The sequence below is a fragment of the Centroberyx gerrardi genome, chromosome 1 (genome assembly GCF_048128805.1).
Source record: "Centroberyx gerrardi isolate f3 chromosome 1, fCenGer3.hap1.cur.20231027, whole genome shotgun sequence".
NCBI classification, from domain to species: Eukaryota; Metazoa; Chordata; class Actinopteri; order Beryciformes; family Berycidae; genus Centroberyx; species Centroberyx gerrardi.
The window spans coordinates 6,662,648-6,678,802 of NC_135997.1; the positions used below are offsets into that span (position 1 = coordinate 6,662,648).

The 16,155-nt window shown below is 41.5% G+C and overlaps 2 protein-coding genes across 6 annotated transcripts in view; both read right to left on the reverse strand.

The window, feature by feature from the left end:
• The window catches only part of gramd2aa (GRAM domain containing 2Aa), a 29,590-nt gene extending 18,285 nt beyond the window's left edge, over positions 1-11,305 (reverse strand). Inside the window, exons 1-3 of the mRNA XM_078283921.1 lie at positions 11,203-11,305; positions 9,300-9,435; positions 1,952-2,056 (exon numbers count right to left, since the gene is read on the reverse strand). Coding sequence (XP_078140047.1) covers positions 1,952-2,056; positions 9,300-9,435; positions 11,203-11,305 — 344 coding nt within the window. The remainder of the gene's footprint in view (positions 1-1,951; positions 2,057-9,299; positions 9,436-11,202) is intronic.
• Positions 11,306-14,325: 3,020 nt separating this feature from the next.
• Positions 14,326-16,155, reverse strand: part of znf609b (zinc finger protein 609b) — a 67,875-nt gene continuing 66,045 nt past the window's right edge. For 3 of the 5 annotated variants that reach the window (XM_078283291.1, XM_071922464.2, XM_071922465.2), the window contains 2 exons: positions 15,879-15,957; positions 14,326-15,102 (listed from right to left, as the gene is read on the reverse strand). In XM_078283291.1, coding sequence (XP_078139417.1) covers positions 15,884-15,957 — 74 coding nt within the window. In that variant the 3' untranslated portion in view covers positions 14,326-15,102; positions 15,879-15,883. The remainder of the gene's footprint in view (positions 15,103-15,878; positions 15,958-16,155) is intronic. The other 2 variants (XM_071922466.2, XM_071922467.2) reach the window with 2 other exon arrangements.

Here is a 16,155-nt window from a genome sequence, read left to right on the forward strand (position 1 = left end):
TCGCTCTCAACTGTACTGCCCAATAAGACATAAATACCCCAAAATCTAAACTGAAAAAGAAAAACTCCCTGCCCTTACCATCATTTTACAAGCTGTGGTTTGGACAGCTTATACCCCTCTGAGAAAACGAAAATGTTACTGGGCCTGCTGTGTGTGTGTGTGTGTGTGTGTATGTGTGTGTACACGCATGCGTATTTGTCCGTGTATCTCAGTGCCCTTGGCTGTGAGGCTGAATAGTGGAGCTAATTACAAGCTGAAAGACTCCTAAATGGAATCCTAAATTAGACAGCGAACACCTCCCATCGGTGGCGAGCATAGCAGCGGACTCCCAGTCAATAATTTAGTTGGAGAAAAAGGAAATGGGACTGAGAGCGCAGAGATAGGCGGATAGGTTTGCTATGTGTTCGTTTGGCCTCAAGGTAGCTATGGGGAAAGGGAAGCGTGACGAGGGAATTATAGGGGATTGTCAAATTGTCTCATGACTCTCAAATCAAACTATCCAGCTAAAAGATTGATTACCTTTCCCTCTGCCAGAAACAGGTTGCTGTTCTTATTTATAATGCAACTTCTCAAATGAATAATTCACCCCAAAATGAAAATTCTCATCATCTAGTCACCCCCATGTTGGTTGAAACTCCATTGAAGTTTGTAAGACTACCAAATACAGCGATTTATCCCCCACAGTTCCATCTCAGCCCTTTCCCAAACTAAGTTAACGGAGCCTTCTTTTACAGCTCCAAAAAAGCATTAACTGTCCATTAAATTACTCCAAACAGCTCATGCAGCCTAATCCAAGTGTTTTGTAGCCAAACGATGGGACACTATGGGTCTTAAAGTCCCATATTTACCTCATTATCTCCAATATTTTCCCCACTGATACTACTCTGTTCACACTTCCTACTGTAGGGTGCATTGTTATTGTCAAAGCATTGTGAGTGAGGAAAATATAGGAAATAATGAGGGAAATATTGGACTTTTGGGCCTGCAGTACAATCGTTGGGCAACAAAACACTTTTATTATGCTGCATGAGCTGTCTGGAGAAATGTAATGAATATTTTATGCTTTTTTGGAGCTGTAACAAGAAAACTGCAGTGGGCTGAACTTGCTGTGTGTTTAATGGAATGATCTTCACTGGTGTTTTGACTGACATGGGGGTCAGTAGATAATGACTGGGGTGAACTATTCCTTTAGTTTACACACTCTGTACTCAAAAAAACATAAAGTGTGGTGCTTCCTTCTGCCAGAAGATGGATGACATGCATGTTAGAATACTGCATGCACCAATGGAAGTGTATTTAGGTGCTGGGAACAAATTAGATCTTAGTTGAAACACATTCTACTTACTGAGCAGTGTAGGTTGAGGACTGACGTGTACATAAAGCGGTCAGAGCCCTCCCATTCACTGAGACTACCAACACACACCATGCTTCACTGCTAAATCCATCCCAGAACAGATTCCCCAGGATTACAATGCCCCCGCCTCGAATCCCTGTTATATAACACACACACACACACACACACACACACATATAGTCTTTCTCACTCCCAGCCCCATGCACATGTTTACACACACACAGACAAAATACATTATGATGGATTAGAGCCTCTCACCATTCTGTAAAACTACACCGATTTAAATTTTCCATACACAGTTATGCCCTACCCAGTATATTAAATAAAACGTCCTTTTTAGAAGTTAAATATATCGGTTTGCAGCCTCTTTGTGTGCATGTGTCTGGGTGTGTGTGTGTGCGTATGTGTGACCATTGTTTGACATCAAATACAGCTGAAATAAAAGCTCAAAATAAATGCTGTGTAAATAAATCTCCTGGGGCTCTAACCCATGACCGCGCACAGGATACAGATGGTGTGTGTGCTCGAGAGAGAGTGCGAAAGAAAGAGCCTAGACAGACGTGTGTGTGTGTGTGTGCGTGTGTGTGTGAGACTTGCCTGAAGTGGCCGTGCGTGTCGTCGTCCTTGGAGGGGTCCAGGTCCTGCGTAGCGAGCAGGCCCGTCTCCTCGCTCTGCTCCTGCTGCTCAGTCATGGTCCGGGCCCTGAACACACAAACACACAGTGTGGGTCAACAGCACGCACCTCTCCATGGGACCTTTATGTACACTTGTAAAAAATAAATATGTGGGGGGCTTTCCCCCCCCCCCACATTTGGCTTCAAAGAGTCAAAAAAGTTTACGGGGCAAACAAGTGGACTCTGGCTTCAGAGTCAACACGGTGGACTGGAGCTACATTCAAAGCCTGATTCTGCCTGTTTACACTGCATGAGAACTCTCTCTTCGGCAGGACAAGCGGCGCTAAGTCTCTGGGAAGCCAGATGTGAAAAGGCAGCGTTTTTTTTTGTGGTTTTTTTTCTCGGTGGTGTAAATGGGGTCAGTGTCTGCTCTCGCCCAGACATCTACACAGGAACAGAGCACTTCAGAGGTTGTGCAGATGGCTGAAGCGAGGTGCAGCCTGGAGCTCAGAGGCTGCATGCTCATCCACACGCTGAAAGGAGAACACTGGTGTCATGTAGAGTTACACACAAATTTACTTCTATGTCTATAGTTTACATTCCACCATTCATGTCATATAAAGTACGATTTTTTTTAACCTTTACTCGTTTTTTAAACAAACTTTACAGAGTCAAACCTAGCTTGAAATTAACTGCCCTGCAAATAAAAAGACATGGATGTGATAATAAAGTTTGTTTTGAGGTGGAGATTTCCATTTCTTCCTGTGGCTGTCAGGTGACTGACAGAGTGTGATGTAATGTAATGTGTACACTGATATGGAAACAGTCAACTCTGGCACAATGAAATAATAACAAAATGGAAACTCTGACATAACCAAATTAAGGCTTCATTTCAGGTATGGCTTATCTCACTCAGACAGTTTTACAAGTCTGTTGAAAGTTGTTTTTCTTGTATTTTACAGGAGTGAATGGCAGCAAATGACTTCTTCTGGAGGAAATAAAGAGCTCTGATATCCCCAACTATGCTGACTGTGTGCAGACATGCAAAGCAGAGGGACAACCTAGATTGGCACAAACTTAAAAAAAAAAAACCCACCTGTATTGTCCTTTAAATACTTTTTAGCTTTCTCATGTGGCGGCATGAGCTTTGCAAAACACCATATCTGTTGCTGGTATTCTACATCTTTGGTATATTTCTTCTTCTCACTTGCACATATTCATTCTCTCTCTCTCTCTCTCTCTCTCTCTCTCTCTCACACACACACACACACACACACACACAAACACACACACACCAGCCCCACGCCATATTCTCCTCTGGGAAAGGGGAAGCAGTTACCACCTGCCTAGTATAATTACAGGTGTTGATGGAAATAGGCTCCTGCCTGCAGAGTTTCCTATGCATTATCTCTAATTGGCCAGAAGCAACACATGGGAGCCGCTGACCTGCTCCAACAATAGGCTCTTCCTGTTTCTAAAGGCTGCATCTGATCTGCGATCTGTGATCACAGAGGGGAGCAGGGAAGTGAGTGACCTGTTGTAATTGGTCAAGATAAGGTTTGTGGGGTCTTTTCACCTTAAGGCTGAGGTTAGGATTCAGGGAGGGGTCACTGATCCTAGATCTGGGCTTAAGGGCAAAATGGAGCCTTGCGGTAATGGAGCAAATCACAAGAAACAAAGTTCAAAGGGGGAGCATGCAGTCGTGCTCAAGCACTCTTTGAAAGGAAAAGGTTGGTTTGGAGTATTGGTGCCATACTCCACAGAACTGAACTGGACTCTGAAACTTCTTTCATCAGGTCCTACTTACTCGTGGGGAGTGAAGACCTTGAGTACAAAGACATAGGAGAATACCAAACCAACCCATGAAAACCTATGTGCCAAATTGAGTATTTACAAACCGCATCTTAACATCCTTCTGAGCCAAAGTCATCTTTAATCGCACTGCATAAACCTCAGTGGGCCGAGGAAGCGGCCCTCTGAGACCCTTGACTGACAGCTGGGACGGCCCTTACATCATTTTTCGGCAGCACATTGTGTCCTTGGGTATAATCAGTTAAATCCGCAATTAGTTGACATAGCATTTGACTTGACACTGGATGACGTTTCGGTTACCTCATTCACAAAAGGTTTGTTTGTAGTGTGAAAACCTTACGAAACACAGGGAGAAGGATGCAAACAGCCCTGGAATAATCACTCTCATTATGTCAGTGTGAGAATGAACCAAATACACAGCTGATGTTGTGAGACAACGTTTGAGGAAAAGGTGTTGGCCGTGGCAAGATGTTTCACCGTCTGGGCTTAAGCAATAGTCTGCGGATCTGGTTTCCTGGAAACGGCATTAAACAAATGATCAAAAAATCCAAAAATAAACAATGAATGTTGTCTCAGCTACACCCAAACCTGTGATTTGTTGCAACAGCCTCTTAGTCATCCCACTACATTAAACTGTGTATCAGTATCCTATCATCTGTGCTACTGTAATACATTGTAATTATAGATTAGGGAATTTCCAATGAGCAGAGAGTCCCTGACACTTGATGCATAACACATAATGCCATGCTGCTCTTTGTCACGGCCACACAGAAATACAACCCATGTCTACTCCTTTTCTTTTCCAGGAGGCAGCATGAATAGCCTTAACAGCACTAATGGACAGATCAAAGAAATCCACATGCCGATATTCAGTCCAGCCCTACATGCTATCAAATCAATTAGTTACCAGTCTGTTCCCCGGGCTGCAAAACTGTTGCTGACTTCTCACTTTGGTCGCTGGAAAGTTTGTGGGCCGGCTTAACCGAAGCTAACATTGTCAAACTAGTTTGTTTCAATGAATCCATCCCAGTCATTTAGAAACCCAGGGTGAAAAAAACATAATCATAGTTTCTCTTGCATGCTTCTCAGGGAAACTCCATCTCAAAAAGCTGGAAATTTGTCCTGCATTTAATTCTGAATCGAATCTGAATGTTTCTCTACCCTGATAAACAAGAGTGGAAGTAACTAATTACATTTACTCATGTTACTGTAATTGAGTAGCTTTGTTGTGTAGCCTACTTGTACTTTTTGTATAGTCAGTAATTTCACTTTTACTTATGTATGTTTTTACTTAAGTATTGTAGCCTACTTCACCACATTTTAAATCACATCCATTGCAGTAGATTCTCCATAGGCAACAGAAACTGGACCATTGTAAACTGACAAATTATGAGGCCATTTGCAGTGAATGATCAGTCAGCAAAGAAGAGAAGAGAAATATGGCTTTACTTTGTGCACTTTATTTTGTAACTTCCAAATTTTCCAATTAAAAGAATGTAGTTTGAACTCCGTCCTCTCACCCTTTTAGGCTAGCATGGGAAAGACCACATCTAACAATGTTCTCTTGTCTAAAAAGAAACTTAGTACATTTTAAATTAGCAACTTTTTATTTAAGTAGATTTTTACACGAGTACTTTTACTTCTACTTAAGTAAAATATCAGCAAAGTAACAACACTTCTACTTGAATAGGACATTCTGGTGCTCTTTCCATCACTGCTGAATATAAATTATAATGCATATTTTTTACCAGAACCGTCAGCTTGTGGTAAACACGCCTTTTCATGTTGCAAACTCATGGTCTACATTTGTCTCAACAACATGTCAGTAAATGGTGTTTTCCCTACACATGTATGACATGTAAATGAATGGCCCACAGTGTCATGCATGGCAAAAGCTACATCATGGCAAGTTTTACACTGCTTACCAACACAAACAAGTAAACAACCCAACTTGTCATACAAGTGAAATTTGCCTGCGATGTTTCTATCTAAGTTAGAGCAGAAAGGACAGTATGGAACTAGAGAAACTGACCTCGCGGCTCCTTCCCTCTCTTTAGAGCTGTCCCGGTCTGGACTAACTGTCCTTGATATGAATGTTAATCGGTAGGCCTCATCCCCGTCTCCGTCTCTTCCCTCTCCTCCTCGTCCTTCTTTGTCTCAGGAGACAAACATTTTGCGCTGTCACAAGGCAGCCTCCAATCCAATTAACTGTAATCTCGTTAAGCTCGCTAGCCTCTGGGACTGCTGTTAAAGAGCCATCGCACCACTTCTGCCTCCAGTCTCTCATTCCCTCTGGCCTTGTGTCGCTAAGGTGTTTTAAAGATACAGATGAATTAGAATTTGTCTTTCATGGACTAACTCCATGTCCCAACCTGTTGAGGCTAATAAAATGTGTTATACCCGTGTTATACGTCTGATGCCATCCCCTCCCTTCCCCTCTCTCTCTCATCAAGAGCATATAGGTACAAGTTGCTGAAAGTGTCAGTTCATCAACACGCCCTCCCATCACTCTCTCTCTCCATCACTCTCTCTCTCTCCATCACTCTCCCTCTCTTTCAGCTTTCCAGCTCCTTCATCACAGGTGCTCTTGTGTTTACTAGAGAGTATGAGCGCAGGACAAAGAGACATGAAACTAGGGTTGGGTGATATGGTTGAAATCAATATCATGATAATGATAAGGATTTTTTTCAGTAGCAATATATATCACGTTATGGCTCAAGTATGCAAAATCACACGTCATCTAATCAAATTCATGTTCATCTCATTGAACCGAATGATACGGTTAGGTGTGATGTCAAACAAAACTGAAATTTTCAAATAATATTCCTACCATACCTCATTTTGTCAGAGTTTTAAAATAAAATTTGCTCATCATCATCAGTTTAGACAGCAGAATTATGTGTCATGATATGATATGTCAAAATCACCATATCATCACGATGCGATTCCACTGAAAGACGATAAAGGATAATATTGAATTATCGCCCGGCCCTACATGGAAACCACTGAATTTGAAAAGCTGCTGTGAGTCTACATGAACAGTGACAGTAAAGGCCAATGGCTTCTCCAAGCAAGTATAAACAAATGAATAGACTAACTAAGAATTACACTTCTGCATGCGGTGTTGACATAAAAACATAATAAATTCTCTGAGCTGTAGTATTTCTTTTACAGCCACTGACAGTTTGATAAGGTGTGTGTCCTTATCAGTTTGGCCGGCATGCACCGTGGTGATTTTGTGCTCGCCTTAAAGGGCACTTCCACAGCTTTTAATACACCCTTTGACAAGCTGAACACCTCAAGGGAGGTTCGCCCAGCAAGCATACAAGCACGCTGCTTTGTCAGCGAAAGAAATGATGTGGTTAATTTGCATCGGGTGTGTAGAAGAAAAGGTCTAGTTTGCCTAGGAAGCTGGAGAAGGGTTTGTCTTATTATTATTAGAGCAAGTGAGAGATGTCTGTGCTGTGAGGAAAAGTCCTTTGATATTAGAGGTTTCTCTCAGGTGTGTGTGTTCAAACATCACACACATAATGAATCCAACAGGAATTATAAGAAAGGAATCCAAAACAGTGGAAAAAAAAAAGGGAACTGATGATGGTCTATAACCAAAATGTTCTGTTGTGCACTTTTTAGTTTTTGCACTTTATTTTTGTCATTTTTGCACCTCATGTAAAAATCCCTTTTTTTGCATCAGTTGGCAGCTTTTGGATTTTGTCCATTTTTTATTTATTTTTTTTAGTCAGTGCCAGTTCTCGTTGGATTCTTTTTGTCTTGTACATTATCATTATATTTGGTCTAACGACACTTCACAGCCAAGAGTCAGTGAAACTGCAGCAGAAGCTTAGCCTTTGGACTCTGAGATAGTCTATCAATACTGCTGGAGACCTCCTGAAATAATCAGCCCATTATACAAGCACCTCAAAACAGCCTTTGTTGATAAGTTTTACACAAGGCGCCAAATCTTATGATTACCGAAGGCCATATTGCTTGATAAAGGGGTAGCATGGTTTATTCAACAACTGGTAAAAGTAGAAAGTTTTAAGTACATGATGCCACTACATGAGGTAAACTGATGGTAAAGGTTGACACCTAATCACTGTTCACTGTATGGTATAGTGTTTTTATCAGCAGGGATTTATTGGAGGGGGAAAATACACATAGTTTATAACAGTGATTCTCAACCTTTTTCATATCAAGGACCCCTAATTTAGTCTACATCAGAGCCACGGACCCTCATTTGATGAGATTTTGTCTCTCTGACCCAAATCTGAGAATATTTTTATTGTTAGATATGATTTTCACCAGAATTCCATGACTATCTGTATTGTAGGTAGAGAGATAACAGTGAAACTAAGATCAAAATAATCATTCCTCTACATTCTCTAATTGTGTTAACTTCTTGTAAATGAAATAATGCTGAAGTTTAACAATTCATCAATTTGCCTGGGACCCCCTGGGACCCCCTTAAGGACCCCTGGTGGTCCCTGGACTCCACGTTGAGAACCACTGGTTTATAGTATACATCATAGTAAATAGTATCAACCTGGTTTAAGTTATATGAAGACAGGGATGGGGTTAGGGAAAAGTGACAAATGAATGCTTTTCTCAAAATATAATGTTGTTGTTTTTTTTGTTGGTGGTTGTATTGCCTTATGATGATCACCAACTGGAGGTCGTTTACCCGCCATTTTTATTTATTTACCACTACATCACTGGTTATTAGCAGGCCTACTAGCTACTTGAGTTGCTTAAAGTAGGACTGAGAAGCTGAGCTACAGTAGCCTCTATCAAAGTTACAGCCAAAAAAACAAGGTTGTGCATAATTAATTAGATTTTAGACAAATTTGTATCTCAAACACGACTGCGTATACATGTTGCCTCTGAAATGTAGTTAACTATGCATATATAACACTTGCCTTTTTTAATAGCGCTGTCTGTACTTTCCAGCCTTTCCCCACATCAACATATCAGCTGCGTCAAGTTAGCCAGAGAAAGTTAGAATATGACCGGAAGAAAGGCGATTTTGCCTTCAAAATAAAAGTGGAAATTGTGTGGGGGGGGGGGGGGGGGGGGGGGGGGGGAATTATTACTAAAGTGTATAGAACAACAAACAACTTCTAACAATTAAATAATATCGTAATGAAATAATGATATTGAGTTATTACAATACATTTCTGTTGTTGCCAAATTATTAATAAAAAGCAAATCAAATAGCTAGTCATTAAAATATTTCACAAAATGAGACCTGAATCAAATTAGGGAACATCATTTGAAAATTAGTTATATTGTACTTGACATTACCATGCATATTATTTAACATGTGATTTTGCATCAGATACCTTTATAATTTCTTACGATTGCAGTGATATTCGTTTTGTCCATACTGCCCAGCCCTAAATATTGCACTACTGTGTATATTTCCTGATGAAGAGTTCGCCAGTAGGTGTTTTATTTTGAAATTTGTAACCGGAAGTCACATCGTTATTGTGGCTGACTTGACATTGATCAACGTGTCCTACCTGTTGCTCTCAGTCTGCCGCGACTCTTTCCGTCGTCGCGTCCCTTCCAGATCCACCAAATTCGTCAAAGCTCCACTGAATTTGTCAGGCAAAGCATTGTGGTTTTTTCCACGAAAAAAGACGATACAAACGAAAACTTCCCAGCCGGTTGAAATGACTTAAAGCAGAGTGTCGTGTTTACTGTACAAGCTCGCAACAAGTGTGACCCTGGAGAGGTGGGTTGAGCTTACCTATAGCCCAGTGTGAGCTGCATGCCGGGCTGTTTATACACTGTCGAGGGATTATACACGTAGATGCAAATAGGCTATGCTGCTCTTTCCCCCAGCCACTCCGAATAACCTCTCAGTGTTTATTAAATACCGCCACAGCGTTATCAGTCATACCCTAAAGAAAAAAAAAACCCTGTAATATTGACACCGGGGTTCATTCACGAATTGAATTGAGAATGCTTGGTAAATTCCAATTCAGATCATGGAGTTGGAATTGGAATTGGAATGTCACCCAGCTCTAAGGAAACAGAATTGGAATTAAATACCACCTGAAAGAGACCTTTAACATTTTATGATATTCAGTAGTATTGTAATGTGTAATCTCAGATATGTGGTAAGAAAAAACAAAACAAAACATGGAATTTCACAGAATTAAATTAAAATTCCTGAAATTTCCAATTCAATTCCAATTCTGTTTCCTGTAGTTTTTTTTTCAAATTCCAATTCCAATTCCTCACCTGAATTGGAATTGATGAGTTAATTCATTAATTGACCCCAACCCTGATTCCCAGTGTATTTGATATTCAATAGTGACTTTATAATGACCTTATCTCTTACGGTATAACTGTAATATTCCAATAGGGACTTATAGTTTTGCTGTGATATTTGTATAGTATCCCAGTAAAGGTTATTATAGGATTACTACTATTATAGCTCTTTGTTGCCCCTCTATTACAGAGCCTAAGCCCAGGCCTACAGCAATCACAGGACAGGGCTGTAGGGTGAGCAAAGTAAACATAGAAAAGCAGACAGGACTCTATGGATGCTATGAATATACAGAACCTGCTCCCCCGGCACTGGAGGCATACTGATGTAAACATTAAAGATTCAAGCATCAACCTTCACTCCGTCCCCAAGGAGTGGAGTCACTTTCTGAGAGTCAGGTCGACATGCCCAGGCTCCGAGGTTCGAGGACGGAGAGGCAGAATTAATCTGAGCTGGGTCAGTTCAAGGAGGCTGTTATATACACATGGGAGCATTATGTACTGTATATACTCTATATATACTGTATGTACTACACCTTGATGCCCAGAAACAAAAACACACAATCACTTAGAGTTGATCAGCTGACAAATTGCATCTGCTCTCAAAAAAATCGACATCATTTCAAAGTAAAACAGTACTAACAACACACATGGTTCAGAATCTAGCAAGGTCTCTGCATGATTCTGGAACATGTGTGTTGTTTTTCTATGCATTTACACTGAATGCACATTACTATTATGTAAATTACTATTAGGGACATCTTCCTGATATGGAGTCGCAGCCCGTTTTGCACAGTCCACATCTCAGTTGTCTCAAAGCTTAAAAATCCTTCTCTAACACGTCTGCTTCTTATCTACATCTCCTTTGTGATTGGTGTAGATTTAATAAGGGAAACCAATGAGGGATAATGGCTTTCACCTCATCAGTGTACTTCCTGAAACACGTAAGTGCACCTAAGATGTCTGTGTAGATTCATTTCAGTCATCCAGGCAGTCAGATGTCCAAAAAACAATAGAAACAAAATCTACTTATGGACTTGTACCTAATATTCTGTACATTCAGTGTACTTAGTATGTGCTTGACAGAATGCTGCCAAGTGCTGCTGACTGACCTGGCTCTGCTGGCTGCTATCCTCTGACTACAGTTACCATGGGGGTGGCGGTGGTGGGGGAGCTGGCAGTATCTGTCCCGGCCTCGGGCCTCGTCGGCGGGCAGGGCCTCAGGGCTGGCTGCGTAGATAGTGCATCCCATGAACCCCTCCTGGAAGTCGGCCCCCGTTCACCCTCGATGTCCTGGAGCGAGCGCAGAAGAGCCTTGCTCAAGGTATCCTTCCACCGAGCGCCCCGTCCCGATGCCAGCCAGGCAGCCAGCTGCTCTCTGGAAAAGCCATTGGCTCAGCACATTGCTGTCTTTAGCTCAACCCCCCCCCCCCCCAACACCACCCCCACACCTCCCTCCCTCTCTTTGAATCTCTCCTCTAGCCAACCCCTCCGGCCCTCCCTCCCTCTCTCCCTCCCTCTCTCTCCAAAGCTGAGAGCATAGAGGATAATCAGATTTCACATTTACACTCAACAAAATCATCCCCGGCGTAATCACCCTCCCCTGTCACTGCTGTTGCATTATGTTAATGCATTGCGTACAGAGAGCGCTCTCAGTTCAGGGGCATTAGGGACAGTTAAAGGTTTCCTAACAGCCTGGTAGACGTGAAGGTCACAGCAGCAGCAGAAAAAGAAAGGTTTAAGAATGTGTATGTTTAGTGAGATGCTGTAGAGAGTGAAATGTTGACAACTGGTGGAGCATAATGCCTCACACTGCCTGTGGTTAAAAGGTTATGCTTAGAACATAAACACCTTTTCAGAGAGACGTGGACCAATTTCAGAGATGTTGTCACCTTAACAACAGCGTATACATTGTGTTAAACCTGCTGAGGCAAGGTTGGTAGCAATAAAACTCCCTTTGGCAGGTGCAACAGGCTAGAATTTTAAACTTCATACAGCGGAGACGGACTGTGGCCTCTTTAAAGACAGTGCTCTCCTGTGGCCAAATAGCCACAGTGCAGTTTGCATGTCTGCTTTGTTGCGTTTCTAGCACCATACATTCAAATTTATGTGAAACCCCCACTCATACATTGAAATGATGAATAAACAATTGTGGAATGCCTAATGTAGACATAGCTTTGTCGTTCTACTTCCAGTTACATAGTAGGGCTCGTAAAGCAGAATATTAGGATCATTAAACAGTATTATTGATTGTTTTTGGTCTTTTAACTTCATGGCATTGACAGACCAGGAGCAAGTGAGCAGTTCCCAGGGCAGATTGTCTCATAAAAAGATTTATTTTTTTTTTTCAGCCCAAATTTACAAAGGCAAGTTACAGAGTATTGTATAAAAAAGAACCATGGTAATGTACACTTTACACAAACTCCTGAAGGGAGGGGGAGAGGAGGAGAGGGGAAGAGTTCTGAATTTCTCACATAGAAAGAAATGAAGACATTGTAAACATCCTTGCAAGTACCAGTGTTGGTACTTTGGGGTTTTGAGTGACAGTAGGTGGGTCAGGAAAGGACAAACGAGCAAGTGTCTCTGCGTTTTCACAGGAGAATGTTCAACTAGGCACCAATTGAAACAACTGCTGGCCAATAAATATACTCTTCACCATGAAACAAATACAGTCCTGCAAAATACAGAGCCAAGCACTTTCCAATAAGTCGATAGCAAACATTACTTTTCTGGCTTTTCATACACTTTAGTATATATGATTTTCACTGGGTTTTGCTTACTACTGAGATAACATTACTACTCTCAGAGAGAGAACAAATGCACTTGTCACAACCATTGTCTGATAAAACTATATGTATGCAGTCTGCTGGTACTAAAACCCACTGACTTTAATGACAACATCACAGCTGCCTAGATTACCCTTACAGATTAAGTACAAGTCAAAGACCACCACATTCAGCTCATTCATGTCAAACCACCATTCTGCTTTGAAATGCACACAAGTCAAACATATACCATCTTGCAAACTTTGTGGGACGAGAAACTGGCAACTCGTTTACGTGGAATGTCCTAGAACCCCAAAATCAAGAGCTGCAGTTTCCTACTTATGAGTAGTGTTCTAGCCAAACAGCTAACTGGTATAACATCCACCTTCAAAGGGTTTTAAACTTGAGACTAACTGGTGGCTTACTAACTTCTTGATCACATATTTAACGAAGAAACTACAACATATGGAAGCTTAAAAGTGATCATAAAACCAAATCCGATGAAATTGTAGAAGCACGTTACTTAAAGTAAACAAACTTGCTGACAACATACCCCACTCTCATTTTGATGAACAAGAGAAACACCAAGACTTCTGTTCACAACTGACCACAGTGTGGCAAGGGATAAAACCTTTAACAATCACCTATCCCGAGCCCATCACTCCTGAATGAACTCGCACCACCGCAGCACATCCAGCTCAGAGCAGAGTGTGTGCTTATTCAACACCCATAAACAGAAGCCCTCTAAAAATCAATGCAAATGGTGTATGGATAGAATTTCACTTAGAACCCCTGAGGTTAAAGAGAACCGAAAGATCATTTAAAAGTCAAGAGGGACCTCTGTTGGAAGAGGACCATTTACAGTATGACCATGTAACAGTCACATTTTATGTATATCTGATGTTGACCAGACTTGGTTGAATCCACAGAGTTGCACCACCAGTGTGAGTTCCAAAGGAAAGCCTAGAGCAAAGCGCTTCTTTTTTGGATGATTGGGCAAGACAAGAGCCTATCTATGTCAGTCATGTGTGCGTGATCCAGGTCCCATTTTACCCAGTTTACCCATTTAGCTTTTGCTTCAAGCACTTCACTCGCTCTCTCTACCTTTCTCGGTCAGTTCATTCTCTGCGTCTGAGTGGTTCATATTTGTTCTGTAATAGTAGCAGTTGAAAGGTTTTTAAGGTCATTCCTCGCTGCTATGATTGATGTGCCAGTAGTTGACCTTACAATTACAGCACAGGCGCCAACTGAAACAAAGAGAATGATGACCAAGGTATCAGACTCATTGACCCAGCTTTGGAGTGATCCAAAGCTAGCCGCTGATAAGAAACCATGCTAACAACTGTCCAAGTGAGTGTGGTTAAAAGTGAGTGAGAGGATAGATGTGGCCATTTCAGTGTGAGGGAAAACAGCCATGATACCAGCATTAGACACACACATTCAAAGATGAACACAATGATATGGAGTAGAGTACTGAATTAAAGTAATATCGAGAAAAGAAAACATGTAAGAAAAACAAAACATGAATAGTGTTTATTCTCCATTGAGGTGTATGCGGTCCCTTCGCAAAACATGACATCATCCCTGAAACAAGAACTGAGGGTTCAGTGAGGATGGGAATTATCAATGATGGTGGAAAATGAAAACTTCAATCTCAGGCTCTTAAGTCTCTGAAGAAAGCAGCTATCGCCATATTCCCTCTCCCCACGAAATATAGCCAAACATTTGTCAAGTTAAGGATATACTGTTGTTTCACGGCATACAATAAGCCAAAGACATATAGTTTCAATCATTTCAACATGATTCACTTTTTTTGTCAGTCTTTATTTTAGTTTGACTCCCCTCTCCCATCAGCCACCCAACCCCCCAAAATCCCCTGCCAATTTCTTTCTGCGCATGACAAAAAACAATGCAGTCAAAAAAGAAGAAAAAAAAAAAGCTGTTCTGGCAGTCCGTTAGTCTCTTTTTGCATTGTATTTGTCGACAGTGCAAAGACTAGATAATCAGCGGGTTGGTGTTTCCTCTGCATGATGGGGCAGAGTGATGGCTTTGAACCTGGGTTGTATCAGTCCTGTTACAGTCCAAGGTTTGAGAATTTGGGGTTCATTCGCTAGGGGAAAAAAAAAAAAACGACAATCTGCCTGGCCTTGGGGCAGAAGAACTAAAAATATAGATAGAAACACCATTCAACTGATGTCTAAAAGGTAACACCCAGGAGATCTTCTTCTCATGTGAGCCAGTCACATGAATCTTTGCAGGGTGGAGGTGTGACGGTCAGGTTTCCCTGTGACAACGATATAAAGAGAAGAGAGACATTTATTACCAGTTTACTTACAATTAATCTACACAAATGTAAACAAAACAATTGTACTGCATAATAAATGCTGCAGAAACCCATGTAACTATTCTCTGTTCAAGATATATTGCACATTTGTACATTTGTTGTAATGTGCCTGACCCGAGTCCTACATTTAATTATCAAAATATTCAGTTGCAAGTTAAGAGAGCTGCCACTAGATGTCAATGCAGGCTGCACTAGCTTTGTGTCTTGGCGGGCTCATTCCATGTCTCTATTATCAACACTGTGATCCACTTGTCCTCAAAGGACCTGCTTAGGATGGATGAGCTGAGGGGCTAAGTGCTGCACTGCATATTGTGCTAGCTAGCTGTAGCGTAGCAAGGGCTTTGTTTGGCTAAGCCTTTTTACAGGTTGCTGCCTCTGAGACTGCAACATCAACATTACAAGGAAAGAGGAAAACAGGCAATTCTTTTCAGTTCAAATTAAATAAACCCAGGACCAAGAAACATTTTGCTTCACACTGACAGAACATGTCCCAGTCTATGCCTGTTCAATGCTCATAATGATATGCCTAAATATTTTTTTTACTGGAGCTCACTGCGGCATTGTTTATGTGCAGCACAGTGTCTGCCATCTGCATTTGTATGGCTTGCCAGCATTGCTGACAGTTCACCTGTCTGTCCAAATATCTGTCTCGGTAGGCTTGTGTTTTGTTTCAATGTCAGTCTTTCGCCTGTCTCTCCAACTAAGGGGGGTCTTACCGTTCTCACCTCCGTGCTGGTGGGTAGAGGGAGGGGGCTGCTGCTTGCTGACTGGCAACAATAGCTGATGAGGAGAGACCTATGGTGAGTTGGAAAATTTATGGCTATCAGTGATATGTCCTATTTAAGTTTTGAATTTCTATCAGTGATGGGTCATATGCATCTGTAGTAATTAGTAATAGTCTGCATCTAAATAAGTTATGTTTTCTTGGTTGGGGGCTATCTTTTAGTAACTGACAGTGTTCTACTCTACATGTATAGTCAAATACTACTGAGG